The sequence below is a fragment of the Nerophis ophidion genome, linkage group LG14 (assembly GCF_033978795.1).
Source record: "Nerophis ophidion isolate RoL-2023_Sa linkage group LG14, RoL_Noph_v1.0, whole genome shotgun sequence".
NCBI classification, from domain to species: domain Eukaryota; kingdom Metazoa; phylum Chordata; class Actinopteri; order Syngnathiformes; family Syngnathidae; genus Nerophis; species Nerophis ophidion.
This window is the reverse complement of record NC_084624.1, coordinates 6,724,868-6,748,243: the sequence shown is the minus strand read 5'-3', so window position 1 is coordinate 6,748,243 and position 23,376 is coordinate 6,724,868. Positions and strand designations below refer to the sequence as shown.

At 40.9% G+C, this 23,376-nt stretch overlaps 1 protein-coding gene across 12 annotated transcripts in view; it reads right to left on the bottom strand.

The window, feature by feature from the left end:
- The window catches only part of LOC133568033 (receptor-type tyrosine-protein phosphatase S-like), a 293,725-nt gene that overhangs the window by 76,352 nt on the left and 193,997 nt on the right, over positions 1–23,376 (bottom strand). For 7 of the 12 annotated variants that reach the window (XM_061919726.1, XM_061919727.1, XM_061919729.1 and 4 more), the window contains 8 exons: positions 22,708–22,909; positions 16,264–16,400; positions 11,796–11,940; positions 8,881–9,198; positions 7,006–7,199; positions 6,856–6,885; positions 3,218–3,335; positions 2,504–3,139 (listed from right to left, as the gene is read on the bottom strand). In XM_061919726.1, coding sequence (XP_061775710.1) covers positions 2,504–3,139; positions 3,218–3,335; positions 6,856–6,885; positions 7,006–7,199; positions 8,881–9,198; positions 11,796–11,940; positions 16,264–16,400; positions 22,708–22,909 — 1,780 coding nt within the window. The remainder of the gene's footprint in view (positions 1–2,503; positions 3,140–3,217; positions 3,336–6,855; positions 6,886–7,005; positions 7,200–8,880; positions 9,199–11,795; positions 11,941–16,263; positions 16,401–22,707; positions 22,910–23,376) is intronic. The other 5 variants (XM_061919732.1, XM_061919734.1, XM_061919733.1 and 2 more) reach the window with 1 other exon arrangement.

Sequence of the window (23,376 nt, the reverse complement as noted above, 5' to 3'; positions counted from 1 at the left end):
ATTATTATTGGTTTAGTAGGTATGATCCTGCAACTACTTGGTATCATCGTATCAATACCTAAATGTGTGGTATCGTCCAAAACTAAAGTAAATTATCCGAGAAGAGAAGAATAAGTGATTATTACATTTTAACAGAAGTGTAGATAGAACATGTTTAAACAGAAAACAGGGCGACACCTACCCTTTACATCAACATTTTTTAACCATATTATTATTGGTTTAGTAGGTATTATATATTATCGTATGATCCTGCAACTACTTGGTATCATCGTATCGATACCTAAATGTGTGGTATCATCCAAATCTAATGTGTGGTATCAAAGAAGAAGAAGAGAAGAATAAGTGATTATTACATTTTAACAGAAGTGTAGATAGAACATGTTCAAACAGAAAACAGGGCGACACCTACCCTTTACATCAGAATTTATTCGTCAGTATTGGTTTATGAGGTATTATATTTTGTTGTATGATCCTGTAACTACTTGGTAACGGATCCATACCTAAATGTGGGGTATCATCGAAAACTAAAGTAAAGTATCAGAGAAGAGAAGAATAAGTGATTATTACATTTTAACCGAAGTGCAAATAGAATATGTTGAAACAGAAAACAGGGCGACACCTACCCTTTACATCAGTATTTTTTCGTCAGTATTGGTTCATAAGGTACTATATTATATTGTATCATCCTGTAACTACTTAGTATTGGATCCATACCTAACTGTGTGGTATCATCCAAAACTAATGTGTGGTATCAAAGAAGAGAAGAATAAGTGATTATTACATTTTAACAGAAGTGTAGAAAGAACATGTTCAAACAGAAACCAGGCGACACCTACTCTTTACATCAGAATTTTTTAACTATTATTATTGGTTTAGTAGGTATGATCCTGCAACTACTTGGTATCATCGTATCAATACCTAAATGTGTGGTATCGTCCAAAACTAAAGTAAATTATCCGAGAAGAGAAGAATAAGTGATTATTACATTTTAACAGAAGTGTAGATAGAACATGTTTAAACAGAAAACAGGGCGACACCTACCCTTTACATCAACATTTTTTAACCATATTATTATTGGTTTAGTAGGTATTATATATTATCGTATGATCCTGCAACTACTTGGTATCATCGTATCGATACCTAAATGTGTGGTATCATCCAAAACTAATGTGTGGTATCAAAGAAGAGAAGAATAAGTGATTATTACATTTTAACAGAAGTGTAGATAGAACATGTTCAAACAGAAAACAGGGCGACACCTACCCTTTACATCAGAATTTATTCGTCAGTATTGGTTTATGAGGTATTATATTTTGTTGTATGATCCTGTAACTACTTGGTAACGGATCCATACCTAAATGTGGGGTATCATCGAAAACTAAAGTAAATTATCAGAGAAGAGAAGAATAAGTGATTATTACATTTGAACAGAAGTGTAGATAGAACATGTTCAAACAGAAACCAGGCGACACCTACCCTTTACATCAGAATTTTTTAACCATATTATTATTGGTTTAGTAGGTATGATCCTGCAACTACTTGGTATCATCGTATCAATACCTAAATGTGTGGTATCGTCCAAAAATAATGTAAAGTATCAGAGAAGAGAAGAATAGGTGATTATTACATTTTAACAGAAGTGTAGATAGAATACGTTGAAACAGAAAACAGGGCGACACCTATCCTTTACATCAGTATTTTTTCGTCAGTATTGGTTCATAAGGTACTATATTATATTGTATCATCCTGTAACTACTTAGTATTGGATCCATACCTAACTGTGTGGTATCATCCACAACTAATGTGTGGTATCAAAGAAGAGAAGAAGAAGTGATTATTACATTTTAACAGAAGTGTAGATAGAACATGTTCAAACAGAAACCAGGTGACACCTACCCTTTACATCAGAAATGTTTTACCATATTATTATTGGTTTATTAGGTATTATATATTATCGTATGATCCTGCAACTACTTGGTATTATCGATAGAACATGTTAAAAGAGACATTAACAGTAAATGAACAAGTGGATTAATAATCAGTTTTTTACAGTTTGTCCCTCATAAAGTAGACAAAATAATAGGTGTATAAATGACACAATATGTTACTGCAAACTAATTAGGAGCTTACTTACTACTAAAAGACAAGTTGTCTAGCATGTTCACTATTTTATTTAAGGACTAAATTGTAATAATAAACAAATATTTCATGTACTTGTGAATTTACCAAAAATTTTTGGGGTCCCTATTATTTAGAAAAGTATGGGAATAAATGTTGGTACTGGTACCAAACTGTTGGTATGGGGACAACCCTATAAGTGAGTGAGTGGAACAGGCTGAGGGGTTGGTTGCCGTCCTCCGGACTTGACTGGAGTGCAGGGGGGACAACCTGCAAGAACTCGGGCGGCACTTCAACGAGGAGTGAAGTCCGGAGGGGGGTGGAGGCGGTGCTCGGGTGAAGGGTGTTCCCATGGGCTCCCACAGGCTCCGAGGGCCAACCCTACCTGTGTCGAAGACCAGGGTTCGGCACCGCCGAGGGGGGCTGAAGGGGCCGAGCCCCGCCTTGTTGCGGGCTCTGAGCTGCACCTCGTAGACCGTGCCGTGGTCCAGGCCCAGGATGGTGTAGCTCAAGCGGTCGGCCGGCAGCGTGACCACATGCAGGGGGGCGGGGAGCTCCGAGGCCCTGGGGCCCGCCGCCTCCTTGTAGGCGACGTTGTACTCGGTGATGATGCCGTTGCACTCCGCGTGGTCGGGGGGCCGCCAGGAGAACTGCAGGGAGCAGCAGGTGGCGTTGACTAAGTCGGATATTTTGGGGTATCCCGAGGGGGGGAAGACGGGCAGCGTCACTTCCCGCCGCGCCGCTTTTCCCAGACCCGCCCGGCTCCTGGCGGAGAGCAGGAAGACGTAGGAGGAGCCCGGGGAGAGGTTTGTGACGGTGAAGTTCTTCTCGGGACCGGGGAGGTCCACCGTGGTCTCCGGGGTGGAGTTCTTCGGGCCAAACTGGAGGCGGTAGCCACGAATTTCCAGCGGCGGCCTCGGCCCGGCGGAGTCTGACTTGGAGCACTCCGGCGCGGGGGACCATCGCAGCACCACCGACGCACCCGGTCCCAAGTGCGCCCCCAGGCAAGGAGGGCCGGGGACTGCAGGGGCAAAACCACTTTTAGGTGTTGAAAGTCATCGGCAGCTGAATGTGGAAGTGCTGACTCGGCACATCTTACCCAACCCCGAGGTCTGCACCAGCTTGGCTTTGCTGTGGGCTCCGTCGCCTTTGGTGGTGTAAGCTGCCACCGACACCGAGTACAAGGTCTCCGCTTGCAGGTCCCCCAAAATCATCGCCTGTCAAGGTTGGGACAAAACGTTATTTTTGTTTTCTTCACTACTTTGCACTTATATAAACTTTTATAAACATAATATAATGTTTTTTAATATTTTGTGATGATAACAATAATATTGATGTATTATCAACTAGATACGCTCTTGTACTTGGTATCATTACAGTCGATATCAGGTGTAGATCCACCCATAGCGTTTCTTTACATTTTTGACGCCGGTGAGCTATTTTAGTGAAGCATGTTTAGCTTTTTCCTCGTCCTCCAGTGATAATGCTACTTGTAAGAAACTTACTTTGTGCCATGGAGGCCAGGATTTGTGATTTAGAAGTAGCTGAAACACTGCAGATGGAAGTTAGCCGCAAGCTAGCTAGTCTTTAGAGCGTACGGTCTTGTACTTGGTATCATTACAGTGGATGTCAGGTGTAGATCCACCCATAGCATTTGTTTACATTTTGACGCCGGTGAGCTATTGTAGTGAAGCGTGTTTAGCTTTTTCCTCGTCCTCCAGTGATAATGCTACTTGGAAGAAACTTACTTTGTGCCATGTTGGCCAGGATTTGCGATTTAGAAGTAGCTAAAACACTGTGGATGGAAGTTAGCCGCAAGTTAGCTAGCCATGTCTTTAACGCGTACGTTATTTTATTTGGTATCATTACAGTGGATGTCAGGTGTAGATCCACCCATAGCGTTTGTTTACATTTTGACGCCGGTGAGCTATTTTAATGAAGCAGGTTGAGCTATTCCTCGTCCTCCAGTGATAATGGTACTTGGAAGAAACTTACTTTGTGCCATGTTGGCCAGGATTAGTGATTTAGAAGTAGCCAAAACAATGCAGATGGAAGTTAGCCGCAAGCTAGCTAGTCTTTAGTCTTGTACTTGGTATCATTACAGTGGATGTCAGGTGTAGATCCACCCATGGCGTTTGTTTACATTTTGACGCCGGTGAGCTATTGTAGCCTAGCATGTTTAGCTTTTCCTCGTCCTCCAGTGATAATGCTACTTGTAAGAAACTTACTTTGTGCCATGTTGGCCAGGATTGGTGATTTAGAAGTAGCCGAAACAATGCGGATAGAAGTTAGCCATTAGCTTGCTAGCCATGTCTTAAAGCATACGCTATTTTATTTGGTATCATTACAGTGGATGTCAGGTGTAGATCCACCCATGGCGTTTGTTTACATTGTGACGCCGGTGAGCTATCGTAGCGAAGCATGTTTAGCTATTACTCGTCCTCCAGTGATAATGCTACTTGGAAGAAACTTACTTTGCCGCCATGGAGGCCAGGATTTGTGATTTAGAAGTTGCTAAAACACTGCAGATGGACGTTAACCGAGAGCTAGCAAACCATGCCTTTAAAACATTCGCTATTGTGCTTGGTATCATTACAGTGGATGTCAGGTGTAGATTCACCCATAGCGTTTGTTTACATTTTGACGCCAGTGAGCTATTGTAGCGAAGCATGTTTAGCTATTCCTTGTCCTCCAGTGATAATGCTACTTGTAAGAAACTTACTTTGTGCCATGTTGGCCAGGATTAGTGATTTAGAAGTAGCTAGAACACTGCAGATGGAAGTTAGCCGCAAGCTAGCTAGCCATGTCTTAAAGCATACGCTATTTTATTTGGTATCATTACAGTGGATGTCAGGTGTAGATCCACCCATGGCGTTTGTTTACATTGTGACGCCGGTGAGCTATTTTAGTGAAGTATGTTTAGCTATTCCTCGTCCTCCAGTGATAATGATACTTGGAAGAAACTTACTTTGTGCCATGTTGGCCAGGATGTGTAATTTAGAAGTAGCTAAAACACTGCAGATGGACGTTAGCCGTTAGCTTGCTAGCCATATCTTTAAAGCATACGCTATTTTATTTGGTATCATTACAGTGAATGTCAGGTATCGATCCACCCATAGCGTTTGTTTACATTTTGACGCCGGTGAGCTATTTTAGTGAAGCATGTTGAGCTATTCCTTGTCCTCCAGTGATAATGCTACTTGGAAGAAACTTACTTTGTGCCATGTTGGCCAGGATTTGCGATTTAGAAGTAGCCAAAACAATGCGGATAGAAGTTAGCCGTAAGCTAGCTAGCCATGTCTTAAAGCATACGCTATTTTATTTGGTATCATTACAGTGGATGTCAGGTATAGATCCACCCATGGCGTTTGTTTACATTTTGACGCCGGTGAGCTATTGTAGCCAAGCATGTTTAGCTATTCCTCGTCCTCCAGTGATAATGCTACTTGGAAGAAACTTACTTTGTCGCCATGTTGGCCAGGATTTGTGATTTAGAAGTAGCTAAAACACTGCAGGTGGACGTTAGCCGCAAGCAAGCTAGTCTTTAAAGTGTACGCTCTTGTACTTGGTATCATTACAGTGGATGTCAGGTGTAGATCCACCCATAGCGTTTGTTTACATTTTGACGCCGGTGAGCTATTTTAGCGAAGCATGTTAAGCTATTCCTCGTCCTCCAGTGATAATGCTCTTTGGAAGAAACTTACTTTGTCGCCATGTTGGCCAGGATTTGTGATTTAGAAGTAGCTAAAACACTGTGGATGGAAGTTAGCCGTAAGCTTGTTAGCCATGTCTTTAAAGCGTACGCTCTTGTACTTGGTATCATTACAGTGGATGTCAGGTGTAGATCCACCCATAGCGTTTGTTTACATTTTGACGCCGGTGAGCTATTTTAGTGAAGCATGTTGAGCTATTCCTTGTCCTCCAGTGATAATGCTACTTGGAAGAAACTTACTTTGTCGCCACGGAGGCCACGATTAGTGATTTAGAAGTAGCTAAAACACTGTGGATGGAAGTTAGCCGTAAGCTTGTTAGCCATGTCTTTAAAGCGTACGCTCTTGTACTTGGTATCATTACAGTGGATGTCAGGTGTAGATCCACCCATGGCGTTTGTTTACATTTTGACGCCGGTGAGCTATTGTAGCGAAACATGTTTAGCTATTCCTCGTCCTCCAGTGATATTGCTACTTGGAAGAAACTTACTTTGTCGCCATGGAGGCCAGGATTAGTGATTTAGAAGTAGCCAAAAAAATGCGGATAGAAGTTAGCCGTAAGCTTGTTAGCCATGTCTTTAAAGCGTACGCTCTTGTACTTGGTATCATTACAGTGGATGTCAGGTGTAGATCCACCCATAGCATTTGTTTTCATTGTTAGCAGTTAGCTATTGTATCCTCCTACTGTGTAGTGAAACATGTTAAACTATTCGGTTTAGCTCGGTTGGTAGAGCGGCCGTGCCAGCAATTTGAGAGTTGCAGGTTCGATTCCCGCTTCCGCCATCCTAGTCATTGCCGTTGTGTCCTTGGGCAAGACACTTTACCCACCTGCTCCCAGTGCCACCCACACTGGTTTAAATGTAACTTAGATATTGGGTTTCACTATGTAAAGCGCTTTGAGTCACTAGAGAAAAAGCGCTATATAAATATAATTCACAATTCACTTCACTATTCTTTGTGATAATGCTACTTGTAAGAAACGTCTTTCTACTTGGTATGAAGTACTAAGTAGGGATTGTGCACTCACATACTGAGTGGAATCATCATCCTCCTCCATCTGAAGCAGAGCCAGCAGCCAGGCGGCGCAGAGAGACCAGACGACACATATTTTTTAACCACGGCGAAACATCACTGACGTTTCATTCATTCATTCATTCATTCATTCATTCATGGTCACCTGGGCCTCGTCTAACAAGAGGTCTTTTATCCACGGAAGGCTCCGGGATTGGCCGGCCCCGGCGCGGCTGTAGTGCACCTGGTAGCCCCGGATCTGGCCTTGCCGCGACCTGGGCGACACGGAGCGCCAAGTGACGCGGAGGGCGGAGGAATTGAACGGCTGGACGTCCACGTGGCGAGGGGCCGCCCCTGGAACTGCAGACGCACATCGTTAACTACGAGGTTGGGTGCAAGGCCCGGTTGTTGGAGGTACTAAGTACGAGAGCAGAGGTTTTCAAAGTGTGGCAAATGTACAGTATATGTATGTGTATATATGTATGTATGTATGTGTGCACCTTTTAAAGAAACTATAATGTAAATGTATATGTTTTATATATTTATATTTATAAAAATATTTATATATGTACACACATACATACTATATATATATATACATACTGTACACATATTTTATATATATTTATATATATATATATATCTACACACATATATATACTACATATACATAAATATATATATACACATAAATACATATACATATATATATACATATATACATACATACATATATATATATACATACATATATATATATATATATATATATATATATATATATATATATATATATATATATATATATACATATATATATATATACATATATATATATATATATACATATACATATATATGTATATGGGGCGGTATAGCTTGGTTGGTAGAGCGGCCGTCAGGTTCGATCCCCGCTTCCGCCATCCTAGTCACTGCCGTTGTGTCCTTGGGCAAGACACTTTACCCACCTGCTCCCAGTGCCACCCACACTGGTTTAAATGTAACTTAGATATTGGGTTTCACTATGTAAAGCGCTTTGAGTCACTAGAGAAAAGCGCTATATAAATATAATTCACTCACTCACACATATACACATACATATATATATACATATATACATATATATACACATACATATATATATATATATATATATATATATATATATATACATATACATATATATATACATATACATATATATATACATATACATATACATATACACATATATACATATACATATACACATATATACATATACATATACACATATATACATATATACATATATACATATATACATATATATATATATATATATATATATATATATATATATATACACATACATATATAGACACACATACACATAGCAGTGAGATATTCTATCCATGTTTAGCTATTCCTCGTCCTGCAGTGATATTAATACTTGTACGACACACACTTTACTTGTCGCCATGGAGGCCAGGAATTAGTGATTTAGAAGTAGCTAAAACACTGCGGATGGACGTTAGCCGCTAGCTAGCTAGCCATGTCTCACAGCAATTCTTCCTAACGCCGTTTCAGTGTTACAACTTCACCTTTATCTTTACTTTTTACACCAAAATGCATCCGTTCTCCCTTTTCTGTCTACACAACGCGTCTGCTTGCGCGTGCGCTGCCGAACATGCTCCTCTGCCCGTAAAACCAGCAATATCACGCCCGTTGGGTTACGGGTACTTTTTCAAACACAGTATAGTACCGTTGGAGATTGTTGAGCGGCAGATGTTTTTTTTTTTTTATTCACTTTTCATTTTCACCCATTTTTGCACACTAGAGTCGGTCCAATAAACGAAACCTGCGACTGAGTCATCATTGGTTGCACGATTGTATCGTTTTGGAGCGAACCTGCAGCTTCTTGCAGTGTAAATAAACACTCAGCTGGGACTAAAAAAAAACAAACAGATTTGAGCCACTTGGGCAACAAGGCCTCACACTTTGAAAACCCTTGGTCTACATGAGTACTCTAAGACTTTGTGGGTGTGCGCCCGGTTCTTACCGTCTTCGTCGGTTCTGCAGAGCACAGGCGAGCTGTGTGGTCCACTCCCTACAGAGGTGGAGGCTGTCATGGTGATGTTGTACCAGCTCCACTTCTCCAGACCCTCTACTACCGTCTTCCCCTGCCGGGCCGGGAGCGCCAGCCCATTGGCCTCCTGGCCCTGACCTCGGCCTCCTGACCCAGAAACTCTGCGGTACCTCAGCTCATAACCTGCCAACTCGCCATTCTGGCCCTCCCACGGAGGCGGCCTCCAACTAACTCTCAGAGAGGTGGAGCCGGCGCTCTGGCAGGACACGCCCTGGGGCGGGTCCGAGGGCTCTGAACAAGGACAAGGTCGGTGGAGCATTTGAGAGTCGGGGGAAGGGGTTGGACGAGCGAGAGGACGAGTCAAAGGACAGGGGGTGAGGATCATCAAAAAAAAAAAAAAAAAGGAAACGATAAGGGACGAAGGTGAAACAAAAGATGACACCAGGACGACATGAGAATTCAAGCGGTGGGGAAACAAAACTTCACGGAATCAAGCAGAGTTTGGACAGCAAGAGTGGGAGACAATCAAGAAAATATTTGCACACCCCTGGTCGACTGCAAGAAGTATTATAATTGAAATTAATGGTTGTTTTTTTAAAAGTGATGACAGATGTGAACAAGAGCATGTATTGTCTGTGTTATGATGTAAAGGAGGGGTGCTTGTAATGTATAAGTGTGTCAATGAAAGGGTATTTTATGACTTTTCTTATAATAAAAATAAATAAAACATTAACAAAAGATATATATGTGTGTGTGTGTGTGTGTGTATAATAGTGTGTATGATAATTTCCAGAAACTTTCCGGAAATTTACCACGAGATGTTGAGCTCGGGAAGTTTGGAAATATTGACCATTTTCTAATGATTCAATGTTAGACACCGTCCATGGGAAATAAAGTTAAAGTAGCAATGATTGATATGGGAATATATGGGAATTAACTTTGCAAAGGGGTTGAAAGTTTCTGGGACATTTCTGGAAACTTGCAGGAAATTTACCACGGGAAGTTAAACCTGGGAAGTTTGGAAATATTCACCATTTTTTTTATATTCAAAGTTGGACACCGTCAATGGGAATTAATGGGAATATATGGGAATTAACTTTGCAAAGGCGTGGAAAGTTTCCGGTAAATTTCCAGAAATTTACCACGGGAAGTTAAGCTCTGGAAATTTGGAAATATTGACAATTTTTGGGATTATTCAAAGTTGGACATCGTCCATGGGAATTAATGGGAATATATGGGAATTAACTTTGCAAAGGGGTGGAAAGTTTCCGGTAAATATCTGGAAAATTTCCGGAAGATTACCATGGGAAGTTAAGCTCCGAAGGTTTGGAAATATTGACAATTTTTTTGATTATTCAAAATTGGACACCGTCCATGGGAATTAAAGTTAATGTTGAAGTTAAAATACCAACGATTGGCATGGGAATATATGGGAATAAACTTTGCAAAGGCGTGGAAAGAATTTCCGGTAAATATCTGGATAATTTCCAGAAATTTACCACGGGAAGTTAAGCTCCAGAAGTTTGGAAATATTGACCATTTTTTTATATTCAAAGTTGGACACCGTCATTGGGAATTAATGGGAATATATGGGAATGGACTTTGCAAAGGGGTGGAAAGTTTCCGGTAAATTTCTGGAAATTTACCACGGCAAGTTGAGCTCAGGAAATTTGGAAATATTTACCATTTTTTTGATTATTCAAAGTTGGACACCGTCCATGGGAATTAATGTGAATATATGGGAATTAACTTTGCAAAGGGGTAGAAAGTGTCTGGTAAATTTCCGGAAAATTTCCGAAAACTTACAACGGAAAGTTAAGCTCCGGAAGTTTGGAAATATTGACCATTTTATTGATTATTCAAAGTTGGACACTGTCCATGGAAATTAATGGGAATATATGGGAATTAATTTTGCAAAGGGGTGGAAAGTTTCCGGTAAATTTCTGGAAATTTCCCACGGTAAATTTCTGGAAATTTCCCACGGTAAATTAAGCTCCGGAAGTTTGGAAATATTGACCATTTTTTTGATTATTCAAAGTTGGACACCGTCCATGGGAATTAATTGCAATATATGGGAATTAACTTTGCAAAGGGGTAGAAAGTGTCTGGTAAATTTCCGGAAATTTTCCGGAAACTTACAACGGAAAATTAAGCTCCGGAAGTTTGGAAATATTGACCATTTTATTGATTATTCAAAGTTGGACACCGTCCATGGGAATTAATTGCAATGTATGGGAATTAACTTTGCAAAGGGGTAGAAAGTGTCTGGTAAATTTCCGGAAATTTTCCGGAAACTTACAACGGAAAATTAAGCTCCGGAAGTTTGGAAATATTGACCATTTTTTTGATTATTCAAAGTTGGACACCGTCCATGAGAATTAATGGGAATATAGGGGAATCAACTTTGAATTAAGAAAATGCGTCAATGGAGAAATTCCAAGTCAAAGCCAAACTGTCTGGCACTTGCTTCCTTCCAACCCTTGCAGACCGACCCACAATCCTTCAGGGTTCCTCTCCACTGCCTGCCAGCCAACAACAGGCGGACATTTTCACCCTCTCAAAGCTATTAAGACACTGATAGAGCGGGAAAGAAGTGAAAGGAGGCTGAAAAGGAGGAAGAGAAACATTAATCTGCGCTCCGTCTCCGTCTGTCATGAGATTTTTTTAGGCTGGGTGAGAAAAAGAAGGAGAGGCTGAGTGGAGAAGGAAGAAACTCAGACGGATGGATGAGAGATCAAAGGGCAGATTTAGACATGGTTGCCGGGTCATCTCCGACAAGTGTGTAAGGCAGTTGTGTGCACACGCAAACATCCCAGCAACAACACAAGTTTTATCCCAGCCCGCCAAGACCAGGTTAATCTCCTCAGACCGAGGCAAGGTTTACGTACTGGCTTGTGACGTCCTCTGCACCAGCTCGTTGGTGAAGGCTCCGATGCCTTTGTTGGAGATGGCCGCCAGGGAGAAGGAGTACTCCGTGTTGGCCTTCAGACCCTCCACCGTGTAGGAGTTCCGTGGGCCGAAGGTCAGCTTTTCCTACAAAAGACCAAAGTGTCACCACTAGGGGTTGCAAAAATCCGGGAATATTCAAAGTTGGCAACTTTTCATGGGAATTAATGGGAAAATAATGGGAATAAACATTGAGTGAAACATACTAGATCTTGCAGCATTGATTATTGGCTAAAACAACCCGATTTCATGCTAATTCAGTAGAATTTCAACCCTGCACTGTGCATTCCTCCATCAAGGAATGCACAGGAATATATGGGAATTGACGGGAATAAAAAAATTAAATGCAATATGCATTCAATATTCAACGGTGTCCAAGTTTGAAAAATCAGAAAATGGTCAATATTTCCAAACTTCTCGAGTTTACTTTTGGAAATGTACCGGAAACTTTCCACCTCTCTGCAAAAATAATTCCCATATATTACCATTAATTCACATGGGCAGTGTCTAACTTTGAATTATCAGAAAATGGACAATGTTTCCAAACTTCCCGAGCTCAACTTCCCGTCGTAAATTTCCGGAAATTTTCCGGAAATTTACCAAAAACTTTCCACCCCTTTGCAAAGTTAATTCCTATATATTCCCATTAATTCCCATGGACGGTGTCTAACTTTGAATTATTAGAAAATGGACAATGTTTCCAAACTTCCCGAGCTCAACTTCCCGTCGTAAATTTCCGGAAATTTTCCGGAAATTTACCAGAAACTTTCCACCCCTTTGCAAAGTTAATTCCTATATATTCCCATTAATTCCCATGGACGGTGTCTAACTTTGAATTATCAGAAAATGGTCAATATTTCCAAACTTCCCGAGTTTAACTTCCTGTGGTAAATTTCCGGAAAAGTACCGGTAACTTTCCACCCCTTTGCAAAGTCAATTCCCATATAGTCCCATTAACTCCCATGGACGGTGTCCAACTTTGAATAATCAAAAAAATGGTCAATATTTCCAAACTTCCCAAGCTCAACTTCCCGTGGTAAATTTCCGTAAATTTACCAGAAACTTTACACCCCTTTGCAAAGTTAACTCCTATATATTCCCATTAGTTCACATGGGCAGTGTCTAACTTTGAATTATCGGAAAATGGTCAATATTTCCAAACTTCCCAAGCTTAACTTCCCGTGGTAAATTTCCAGAAAGTTTCCGGAAATTTACCGGAAACTTTCCACCCCTATGTAAAGTTAAATCCCATATATTCCCAATAATTCCCATGGGCGGTGTCTAACTTTGAATTATCAGAAAATTCACAATATTTCCAAACTTCCCGAGCTCAACTTCCCGTCGTAAATTTCCGTAAATTTACCAGAAACTTTCCACCCCTTTGCAACGTTAATTCCTATATATTCCCATTAATTCACATGGACGGTGTCTAACTTTGAATTATCAGAAAATGGTCAATATTTCCAAACTTCCCGAGTTTAACTTCCTGTGGTAAATTTCCGGAAAAGTACCGGTAACTTTCCACCCCTTTGCAAAGTCAATTCCCATATAGTCCCATTAACTCCCATGGACGGTGTCCAACTTTGAATAATCAAAAAAATGGTCAATATTTCCAAACTTCCCAAGCTCAACTTCCCGTGGTAAATTTCCGTAAATTTACCAGAAACTTTCCACCCCTTTGCAAAGTTAACTCCTATATATTCCCATTAGTTCACATGGGCAGTGTCTAACTTTGAATTATCGGAAAATGGTCAATATTTCCAAACTTCCCAAGCTTAACTTCCCGTGGTAAATTTCCAGAAAGTTTCCGGAAATTTACCGGAAACTTTCCACCCCTATGTAAAGTTAAATCCCATATATTCCCAATAATTCCCATGGGCAGTGTCTAACTTTGAATTATCAGAAAATTCACAATATTTCCAAACTTCCCGAGCTCAACTTCCCGTCGTAAATTTCCGTAAATTTACCAGAAACTTTCCACCCCTTTGCAACGTTAATTCCTATATATTCCCATTAATTCACATGGACGGTGTCTAACTTTGAATTATCAGAAAATGGTCAATATTTCCAAACTTCCCGTGCTCAACTTCCCGTCGTAAATTTCCGGAAAACTTCCGGAAATTTACCAGAAACTTTCCACCCCTTTGCAAAGTGAATTCCTATATATTCCCATTAATTCACATGGGCGGTGTCTAACTTTGAATTATCAGAAAATTCACAATATTTCCAAACTTCCCGAGCTCAACTTCCCGTGGTAAATTTCCGGAAATTTTCTGTACATTTTCCAGAAACTTTACACCCCTTTGCAAAGTTAACTCCTATATATTCCCATTAATTCCCATGGGCGGTGTCTAACTTTGAATTATCAGAAAATGGTCAATATTTCCAAACTTCCCAAGCTTAACTTCCCGTGGTAAATTTCCAGAAAGTTTCCGGAAATTTACCAGAAACTTTCTACCCCTTTGCAAAGTTAATTCCTATATATTCCCATTAATTCCCATGGGCAGTGTCTAACTTTGAATTATCAGAAAATGGTCAATATTTCCAAACTTCCCGTGCTCAACTTCCCGTCGTAAATTTCCGGAAAACTTCCAGTAGCATATGCTTGTCTCAAAGATTAAGCCATGCAAGTGCAAGTGCAAACGAGTTTGACAGTGTGCATGGGCAGTGTCTAACTTCCGGAAATTTACCAGAAACTTTCCACCCCTTTGCAAAGTGAATTCCTATATATTCCCATTAATTCACATGGGCGGTGTCTAACTTTGAATTATCAGAAAATTCACAATATTTCCAAACTTCCCGAGCTCAACTTCCCGTGGTAAATTTCCGGAAATTTTCTGTACATTTTCCAGAAACTTTACACCCCTTTGCAAAGTTAACTCCTATATATTCCCATTAATTCCCATGGCCGGTGTCTAACTTTGAATTATCAGAAAATGGTCAATATTTCCAAACTTCCCAAGCTTAACTTCCCGTGGTAAATTTCCAGAAAGTTTCCGGAAATTTACCAGAAACTTTCCACCCCTTTGCAAAGTTAATTCCTATATATTCCCATTAATTCCCATGGGCAGTGTCTAACTTCGAATTATCAGAAAATGGTCAATATTTACAAACTTCCCAAGCTTAACTTGCCGTGGTAAATTTCCAGAAAGATTCCGGAAATTTACCGGAAACTTTCCACCCCTTTGTGAAGTTAAATCCCATATATTCCCATTAATTCCCATGGACAATCTCCAAGTTTGAATAATCAGAAAATGGTCAATAATTCAAAACTTCCTGAGCTTAACTTCCTGTGGTAAATTTCCGGAAATTTACCGGAAACTTTCCACTCCTTTACAAAGTTATTTCCCATATAGTCCCATTAATTCCCATGGATGGTGTCCAACTTTGAATAATCAAAAAATGGTCAATATTTCCAAACTTCCCGAGTTTAACTTCCTGTGGTAAATTTCCGGAAAGTTACCGGAAACTTTCCACCCCTTTGCAAAGTTAATTCCTATATATTCCCATTAATTCACATGGACAGTATCTAACTTTGAATTATCAGATAATGTTCAAAATTTCCAAATTTCCCAAGTTTAACTTCCCGGGAAGTTTGGAAATATTGACCATTTTCTGATTATTCAAAGTTAGACACCGTCCATGGGAATTAATGGGAATATATAGGAGTTAACTTTGAAAAGGGGTGTAAAGTTTCCGGAAAATTTCCGGAAATTTACCGGAAACTTTCAACCCCTTTGCAAAGGTAACTCCTATATATTCCCATTGATTCCCATGAGCGGTGTCTAACTTTGAACTATCAGAAAATTGATAATATTTCCAAACTTCCCGAACTCAACTTCCCGTGGTAAATTTCCGGAAATTTTCTGTAAATTTTCCAGAAACTTTACACCCCTTTTCAAAGTTAACTCCTATATATTCCCATTAATTCCCATGGACGGTGTCTAACTTTGAATAATCAGAAAATGGTCAATATTTCCAAACTTCCCGAGCTTAATTTCCTGTGGTAATTTCCGGAAATTTACCGGAAACTTTCCACTCCTTTGCAAAGTTATTTCCCATATAGTCCCATTAATTCCCATGGACGTTGTCCAACTTTGAATAATCAAAAAAATGGTCAATATTTCCAAACTTCCCGAGCTTAACTTCCTGTGGTAAATTTCCGGAAAGTTACCGGAAAATTTCCACCACTTTGCAAAATCAATTCCCATTAATTCCCATGGACAGTGTCCAAATGTGAATAATCCAAAAAATGGTCAATAAATCCAAACTTCCCGAGCTAAACTTCCCCGTGGTAAATTTCCAGAAAGTTTCCGGAAAATTTTACCGGAAACTTTCCACCCCTTTGCAATCCCTAGTCTCCGCTAACGGAACAAACGCTCGTAGTCTGAGAAGCATCGGGGGTCGTACCAGACTGCCAAACTTGACAGGTTTGTAAAGCAGCTCGTAGTTGATGATGCCCTCCTTGGTGTAGGCCGGCTCCCAGGTCAGCTCGATGCTGGTGTCCGTCACCCTCCCGATTTTAAATTTACCCGGCTGACCTGGGACTGGGGACAGAGAGAACACACAACCGGGTCAGTTTCAACAACAACATGTATCGTAGCGTTTTGGTACACCTGCCAATACAGAGGTTAGGGTTGTACGGTACACCAGTACTAGTATGGTATCGCGGTACTACGGAATCCAACACGGTACTCGATCCCAGTTATTATTATTTTTAACGGGCTGGTTTTGCGAGCAGAGGAGCATGTTCGGCAGCGCACACCCACAGAGTATTTCTACATCTTTAGCTTCCTTATATTGTTACTTTAAAACCTGTAAGTTATTTCTAATAATGTACTTGGGACAGTGAATGTTCCCGCACAATTATTAGAACTTGAAAATACATTTAAGTGCTTGTCGGAATAAAAATGATCGGAACATTGGAGCATCATTTTTGTGTACAATTACAGTAAGTGTAATTGCTACCTAAGTTTTACACACTAAAACATTTTTAATTCTTTTTTTTACGGTACCGTGGTCTTCACACCGTGACAGTATCGCACCGTGAGATGTTGATACCGGGACATTTCGGTAACAATACCTACATGAAACGCTACGAACAATGTTGTATTCGCAAAGATACGTGTACTTTTGCGAATAAAAAAATGAGTATTTTGTGTGTATTTGGTACATGTGTACTTTTGCAAATACAAAATACGTGTATTCTCGTGTGAAATACGAGAATACACATCCGAGAACTAAGATATCTGCTGTGTTTCAATGAGTTCCCGGCGAGCGGGCAAAAGCTGTCTTTGATTTTACCAATCAAAAGGCTTGTAAAACTCCACCGTGTAGGATGGGAAGCGACATGAAGGTGTCGGTTTCCTTGATGTATTGTAATCCACAGGAAGATTTTTATCTTGACCCGAGATCTTTTTTTTTAACTGTTTTGTAACCAAAGGCAACGGCTGTTTGAGACCCCCTTCCCTTAGAAACAGCTGTTGCCATGAAAATCAGGGAAAGTCCAAATCACAGAGGAGGCATACTATCTTTTGTCAGAGCGTGGTGGAGGACTGTACAAGAAGTACAGTCCAGACCGGGGGTCGGGAACCTTTTTTGGCTGAGAGAGCCATGGAAGCCAAATTTTTTAAAGTGTATTACCGTGAGAGCCGTATCATATGTTTTAACACCGAATACAACTAAAAGCATTCATTTTTTCAAGTAAGACCTACATTTTTAGAGTATAAGTCTCCTATTTTATATCATTTTTATTCTCAAGCTAACCAATAATAAATAAAATACTTCTTTGGCAACACTAAATTGGCCCTAGTGTGTGAATGTCGTCTGTCTATCTGTGTTGGCCCTGCGACGAGGTGGCGACTTGTCCAGGGTGTACGCCGCCTTCTGCCCAAATGCAGCTGATATAGGCTCCAGCAACCCCCCGCGACCCCAAAAAGGGACAAGCGGTAGAGAATAGATGGACTTCTTACCATTGATGTGACTTATTGAACAGGTGCAGTTGAAAACGGTGAATGTTTTATATGTTAAACGTTATTTTTAACACCGATTACTGGCGGAATTATTCATTACTAATCGTGTTAAGCAATGTCAGCTCAGATGTATTTGAGAGCCAGATGCCGTCGTCAAAAGAGCCACAGGTTCCCTACCCCTAGTCCAGACGTTTCTCCTCAATTGAGCTAAATTGAATTCTGTCCCTGTTTAATTCCTTGCTTCTTGTCTTGTCTTCAGCATCTACATGCTGCCGCTAGGTGACGTCATACGCAAATACGGTATTAGCTTTCACTGCTATGCTGATGACACCCAACTCTACATGCCCCTAAAGCTGACCAACACGCCGGACTGTAGTCAGTTGGAAGCGTGTCTTAATGAAATTAAACAATGGATGTCCGCTAACTTTTTGCAACTTAACGCCAAAAAAACGGAATTGCTGATTATCGGTCCTGCTAGACGCCGACCTCTATTTAATAATACAACTTTAACATTTGACAACCAAATAATAAAACAGGGTGACTCGGTAAAAAATCTGGGTGTTATCTTTGACCCAACTCTCTCCTTTGAGTCACACATTAAAAGCGGCCTTCTATCATCTCCGTAATATCGCTAAAATTCGCTCCATTTTGTCCACTAAAGACGCCGAGATCATTATCCATGCGTTTGTTACGCCTCGTCTCGATTACTGTAACGTATTATTTTCGGGTCTCCCCATGTTTAGTATTAAAATATTACAGTTGGTACAAAATGCGGCTGCTAGACTTTTGACAAGAACAAGAAAGTTTGATCATATTACGCCTGTACTGGCTTCCTGTGCACTTAAGATGTGACTTTAAGGTTTTACTACTTACGTATAAAATACTACACGGTCTAGCTCCAGCCTATCTTGCCGATTGTATTGTACCATATGTCCCGGCAAGAAATCTGCGTTCAAAAGACTCCGGCTTATTAGTGATTCCTAGAGCCCAAAAAAAGTCTGCGGGCTATAGAGCGTTTTCCGTTCGGGCTCCAGTACTCTGGAATGCCCTCCCGGTAACAGTTCGAGATGCTACCTCAGTAGAAGCATTTAAGTCTCACCTTAAAACTCATCTGTATACTCTAGCCTTTAAATAGACCTCCTTTTTAGACCAGTTTATCTGCCGCTTCTTTTCTTTCTCTTATGTCCCCCCCTCCCTTGTGGAGGGGGTCCGGTCCGATGACCATGGATGAAGTACTGGCTGTCCAGAGTCGAGACCCAGGATGGACCGCTCGCCTGTATCGATTGGGGACATCTCTACGCTGCTGATCCGCCTCCGCTTGAGATGGTCTCCTGTGGACGGGACTCTCGCTGCTGTCTTGGATCCGCTTTGGACTGAACTCTCGCGGTTGTGTTGGAGCCACTATGGATTGAACTTTCACAGCATCATGTTAGACCCGCTCGACATCCATTGCTTTCGGTCCCCTAGAAGGGGGAGGGGGTTGCCCACATCTGAGGTCCTCTCCAAGGTTTCTCATAGTCAGCATTGTCACTGGCGTCCCACTGGATGTGAATTCTCCCTGCCCACTGGGTGTGAGTTTTCCTTGCCCTTTTGTGGGTTCTTCCGAGGATGTCGTAGTCGTAATGATTTGTGCAGTCCTTTGAGACATTTGTGATTTGGGGCTATATAAATAAACATTGATTGATGATTGATTGTCTGTTTAATAAATGTCATCAGTGTTCGAACCTGACAAGTACTTTATTAGTTCCTTCAGAAAAATTACAAACATAATATTAAACACCAAGAACATTCTAAATACATGCATTCACGTTTTATTCACACTATTCTAACTAGTAATAATTCCAAAACATACAATTGTACGCAAAAAGCAGCTTTTACTCGTACGTCAAACCTTTATTCTTAATTCTAGCTGATTCGTGTTTTCCACCACTCTCCAATATTTTTTACGTAACCCGTACTTTTAGGGTGTGTTGGAAAAAAAACTATCAAAATCAGGTACACGTGTCTTTAGTCTCGAGAGAAAATTCAAACTTGTAATGCCATCACAGATTAGCGAGCAGTAATCTCCTCCTGCCCGGCGCCGCGTTAAAGCTACGATTTGCGAGCGCTGTCGCCGTTAATCCCGGTTTCCTTTCCACGCCGAACTCCCCGCAAAGTTCTGAGGCCTGCTATGACACGGCCTCAAGGGCAGGGAATTACATTCTTTTCTCTACATTTTGTATTCAATACAGAGCAGCGGGTACATTATCCTGGTGCTAATCATTCGGCAACAGACAGACTTTGGAGTCGGACTGAATCTTCTCTGCAGACACAACAACTTTCCCGGAAAGTCGAGATTTATTTAAAACACAAACGGTACAAAAACTCTCAGGAAAGACGTGCCGGAAAAACGTTGTATTTCCTAGAATTTTAACAGTATGAAATAAAAACAAAACAAAAATTTTCACCCAATCTGTAGTGGCTCTTTAATTGTCGAGAGGCATTCAAGCGTTGGAATAAAATTGTTTACTAAACTTCAAGTTAAAATACCAATGATAGTCACACACACACTAGATGTGGCGAAATTGTTCTCTGCATTTGACCCATGACACTTGAGGTGAGGGGAGCGGGGAGCAGTGAGCAGCAGCAGTGGCCACGCCCAGGAATAATTTTTGGTGATTTTATTATGGACCGATGTCCCTTTGGGACAAAGGACCCTAATGGATTTCTAGCATTTTATTATCATTCTTTATTCTTATACCGCCGCTTCTTTAAGCTGTAATTTGACCCCATTAACATGCTTCAAAACTGACCAAATTGGACGCACACATCAGGACTGGCGAATATTGCGATCTAATTAAAAAAAACAAACCCCAAAACTCAGAATTGCGCTCTAACGCCCCCTAGGAAGAAAACACAGACAAAACTGCCTCTAACTCCGAGTAGGAATGTTGTAGACACATGAAACAAAAACCTCTATGTAGGTCTCACTTAGACCTATATTTAATACACTGACAATACCCAGCCAAAACCAAAGTTGTGTATAAACAGTCACCTTTTTTTCAAAAATTATCTCCTCTGAGCGCGTTTGTCATGTCGGCTTCAAATAAGCTCAGGAGAGAGATTTAACCCTTCTGATTAAAAGTTGATGAAAGAGTTTTTATTACTGCTCCGGTTTGGATTTTATGAGCCCTCAAAGAACCATAGCTCTGCTGCTTGTGCGCTGCTGCCGTCTCAAGATGGCGGCACCCTGCTCAGACAAAACCGCATCTAACTCCCAGTAGGAATGTCAGAGACACGTGAAACAAAAACCTCAATGTAGGTCTCACTTAAACTTATATTTCATACACCGACAATACCCACCCAAAATCAACAGGAAGTTTGCAATTCCCCCTCCAAAACCAAAGTCGTGTACAAACAGTCACCCTTTTTAAAACATTATCTCCTCTGAGCGCGTTTGTCATGTTGGCTTCAAATGAGCTCAGGAGAGAGATTGAACCCTTCTGATTAAAAGTTGATGAAAGAGTTGTTATTACTGCTCCGGCTTGGATTTTATGAGCCTTCAAAGAAACACAGTTTTGCTGCTGGTGCGCTGCTGCCGTCTCAAGATGGTGGCACCCTGCTCAGACAAAACTGCCTCTAACTCCCAGTAGGAATGTCGGAGACACATGAAACAAAAACTTTAATGTAGGTCTCACTTAGACCTATATTTCATACACTGACAACCCCCAGCAAAAATCAACAGGAAGTTTGCCATTCCCCATTCAATACAGAAGCTTCTCTCCATTCACAATACATTAGAGTCTCAAGATGGCGGCAGCCTGCTCAGACAAAACTGTCTCTAACTCCCAGTAGGAATGTCAGAGACACATGAAACAAAAACCTCTATGTAGGTCTCACTTAGACCTATATTTTATGCAATGACAACCCTCAGCTAAAATCAACAGGAAGTTTGCAATTCCCCCTTCAATACAAAATATGGCTATAAATACTCGGTCCCGTCCATCGCTGTTTGCAACTTTGATTATTATTATTATTACTACTTTATCCTGTTTACTGCAAACAGCCTTTCAGATATTTTTCAGTCCTTTTTTTTTTTTTTTTTTTTTTTTTTTTTTTTTAGAAAGGCTGCAAAACAAGCCACCAGGGGGCCGAAAAAAGTTGTGAGTGGCAGCACTTGAATAAAGAAGGTGAGAAACACCATTGAATTAAAAAAAAATGGCTTTCCCTTTATCTTAAATATTTATGAATAAATTAGTCGTCTTTGTCGATGATGGACAATGTAGAGCCATTAAAACCTCTAACGGCTTAGTGGCCACATGCGTGGACAGCACCTTTTAGCTCTTATTTCCAAAATTGGGTACACCACTGAATTCGGGTCTTATGGCCACTTATGTGGACACTTATACTGCCATCTGGTGGTGTCAGAAGACTATAACATACAATGGAATTTGGAAGAAAAAAACGTGTAAAAATAAGAATTAGCATGTCACTAAACATGAAGTTTACGTTTGTGCACTTATGGACTAAGTACATCATATCAAAAGATGATTCTTAGTTTTTACTCTAATTAGGGTCCCAAAAGCCCAAATAGCACAGAGAAATAAAAATAAAAAAATAAGTATGTAAACCTTAAGAGGTTAAATATGTAAACGCTTTATTAGTCGATTAATCCTTAAGATAATTGTTGACTAATCGACTATGAAAATAATCGTTCGTCGCAGCACTATCCGACATTGTAGTCAATAAATTCTCTTGTTGTGGGGCAGACTCGCTCGTACCGGAACATACCTCCTCCACTGTTGGCATATAAAGTAGCGTTCAGTACTATACTAGTACCGTACCACCCGAGTGGGTACTAATAACCAACAGAACAAGATGGAGGTGGTCTACTCGCACTGACCTCCTGGCATGACTTTAACATGGACCGGGTCGGAGAAGGGCCCGTCTCCCACCGAGGTGAAGGCCAGGACTTGGATGGTGTAGGTCTCTGAGGTGACCAGGCTCTGTATGGTGGTTATCACGCTGTCCTGGACGTTGTGGATCTTCCATTCGTTCATGGGCCGGGAGGGGTCCATGGTGTAGTACACGCGGTAGCCCTTCACCTGCGGAGATTGACAGATGGCGTGTTGACTTTTGAAGGTCATCCTGGACTGGAGCTGTCATAAGTGCTCACCCACTTAATCTTACTGTCCTGCATGCACACTAATCCATAATACCGTCATACAGCATACAAACAACGAGTATTTATCGCAGCCAAGGTGAAATATGGTTTTACTTCACTCCAGACGGTCGTGAGGATTTGTCCATGCTTTGTCACAGCGTAAAGTGTTGTGGTCACTCCTAAATATACACAACTTACTTAACTTTACAAAAGCAGAAAGTGGCACCGGACCCATACCCGGCCAGCGGAGAAATAAGTGGCACTCACTTTTTAAACCCACAAAGAAGCAGAGCAAAACGTTGTTTAGGTGGCAGATACATGTTTGCAAGGGCATTTTCAAGAAGGATATCTAGATCTTGTGGAACGAGGTCGGCCGACCCTGGAAACGAGTTACTCTGTCCTGGCGGT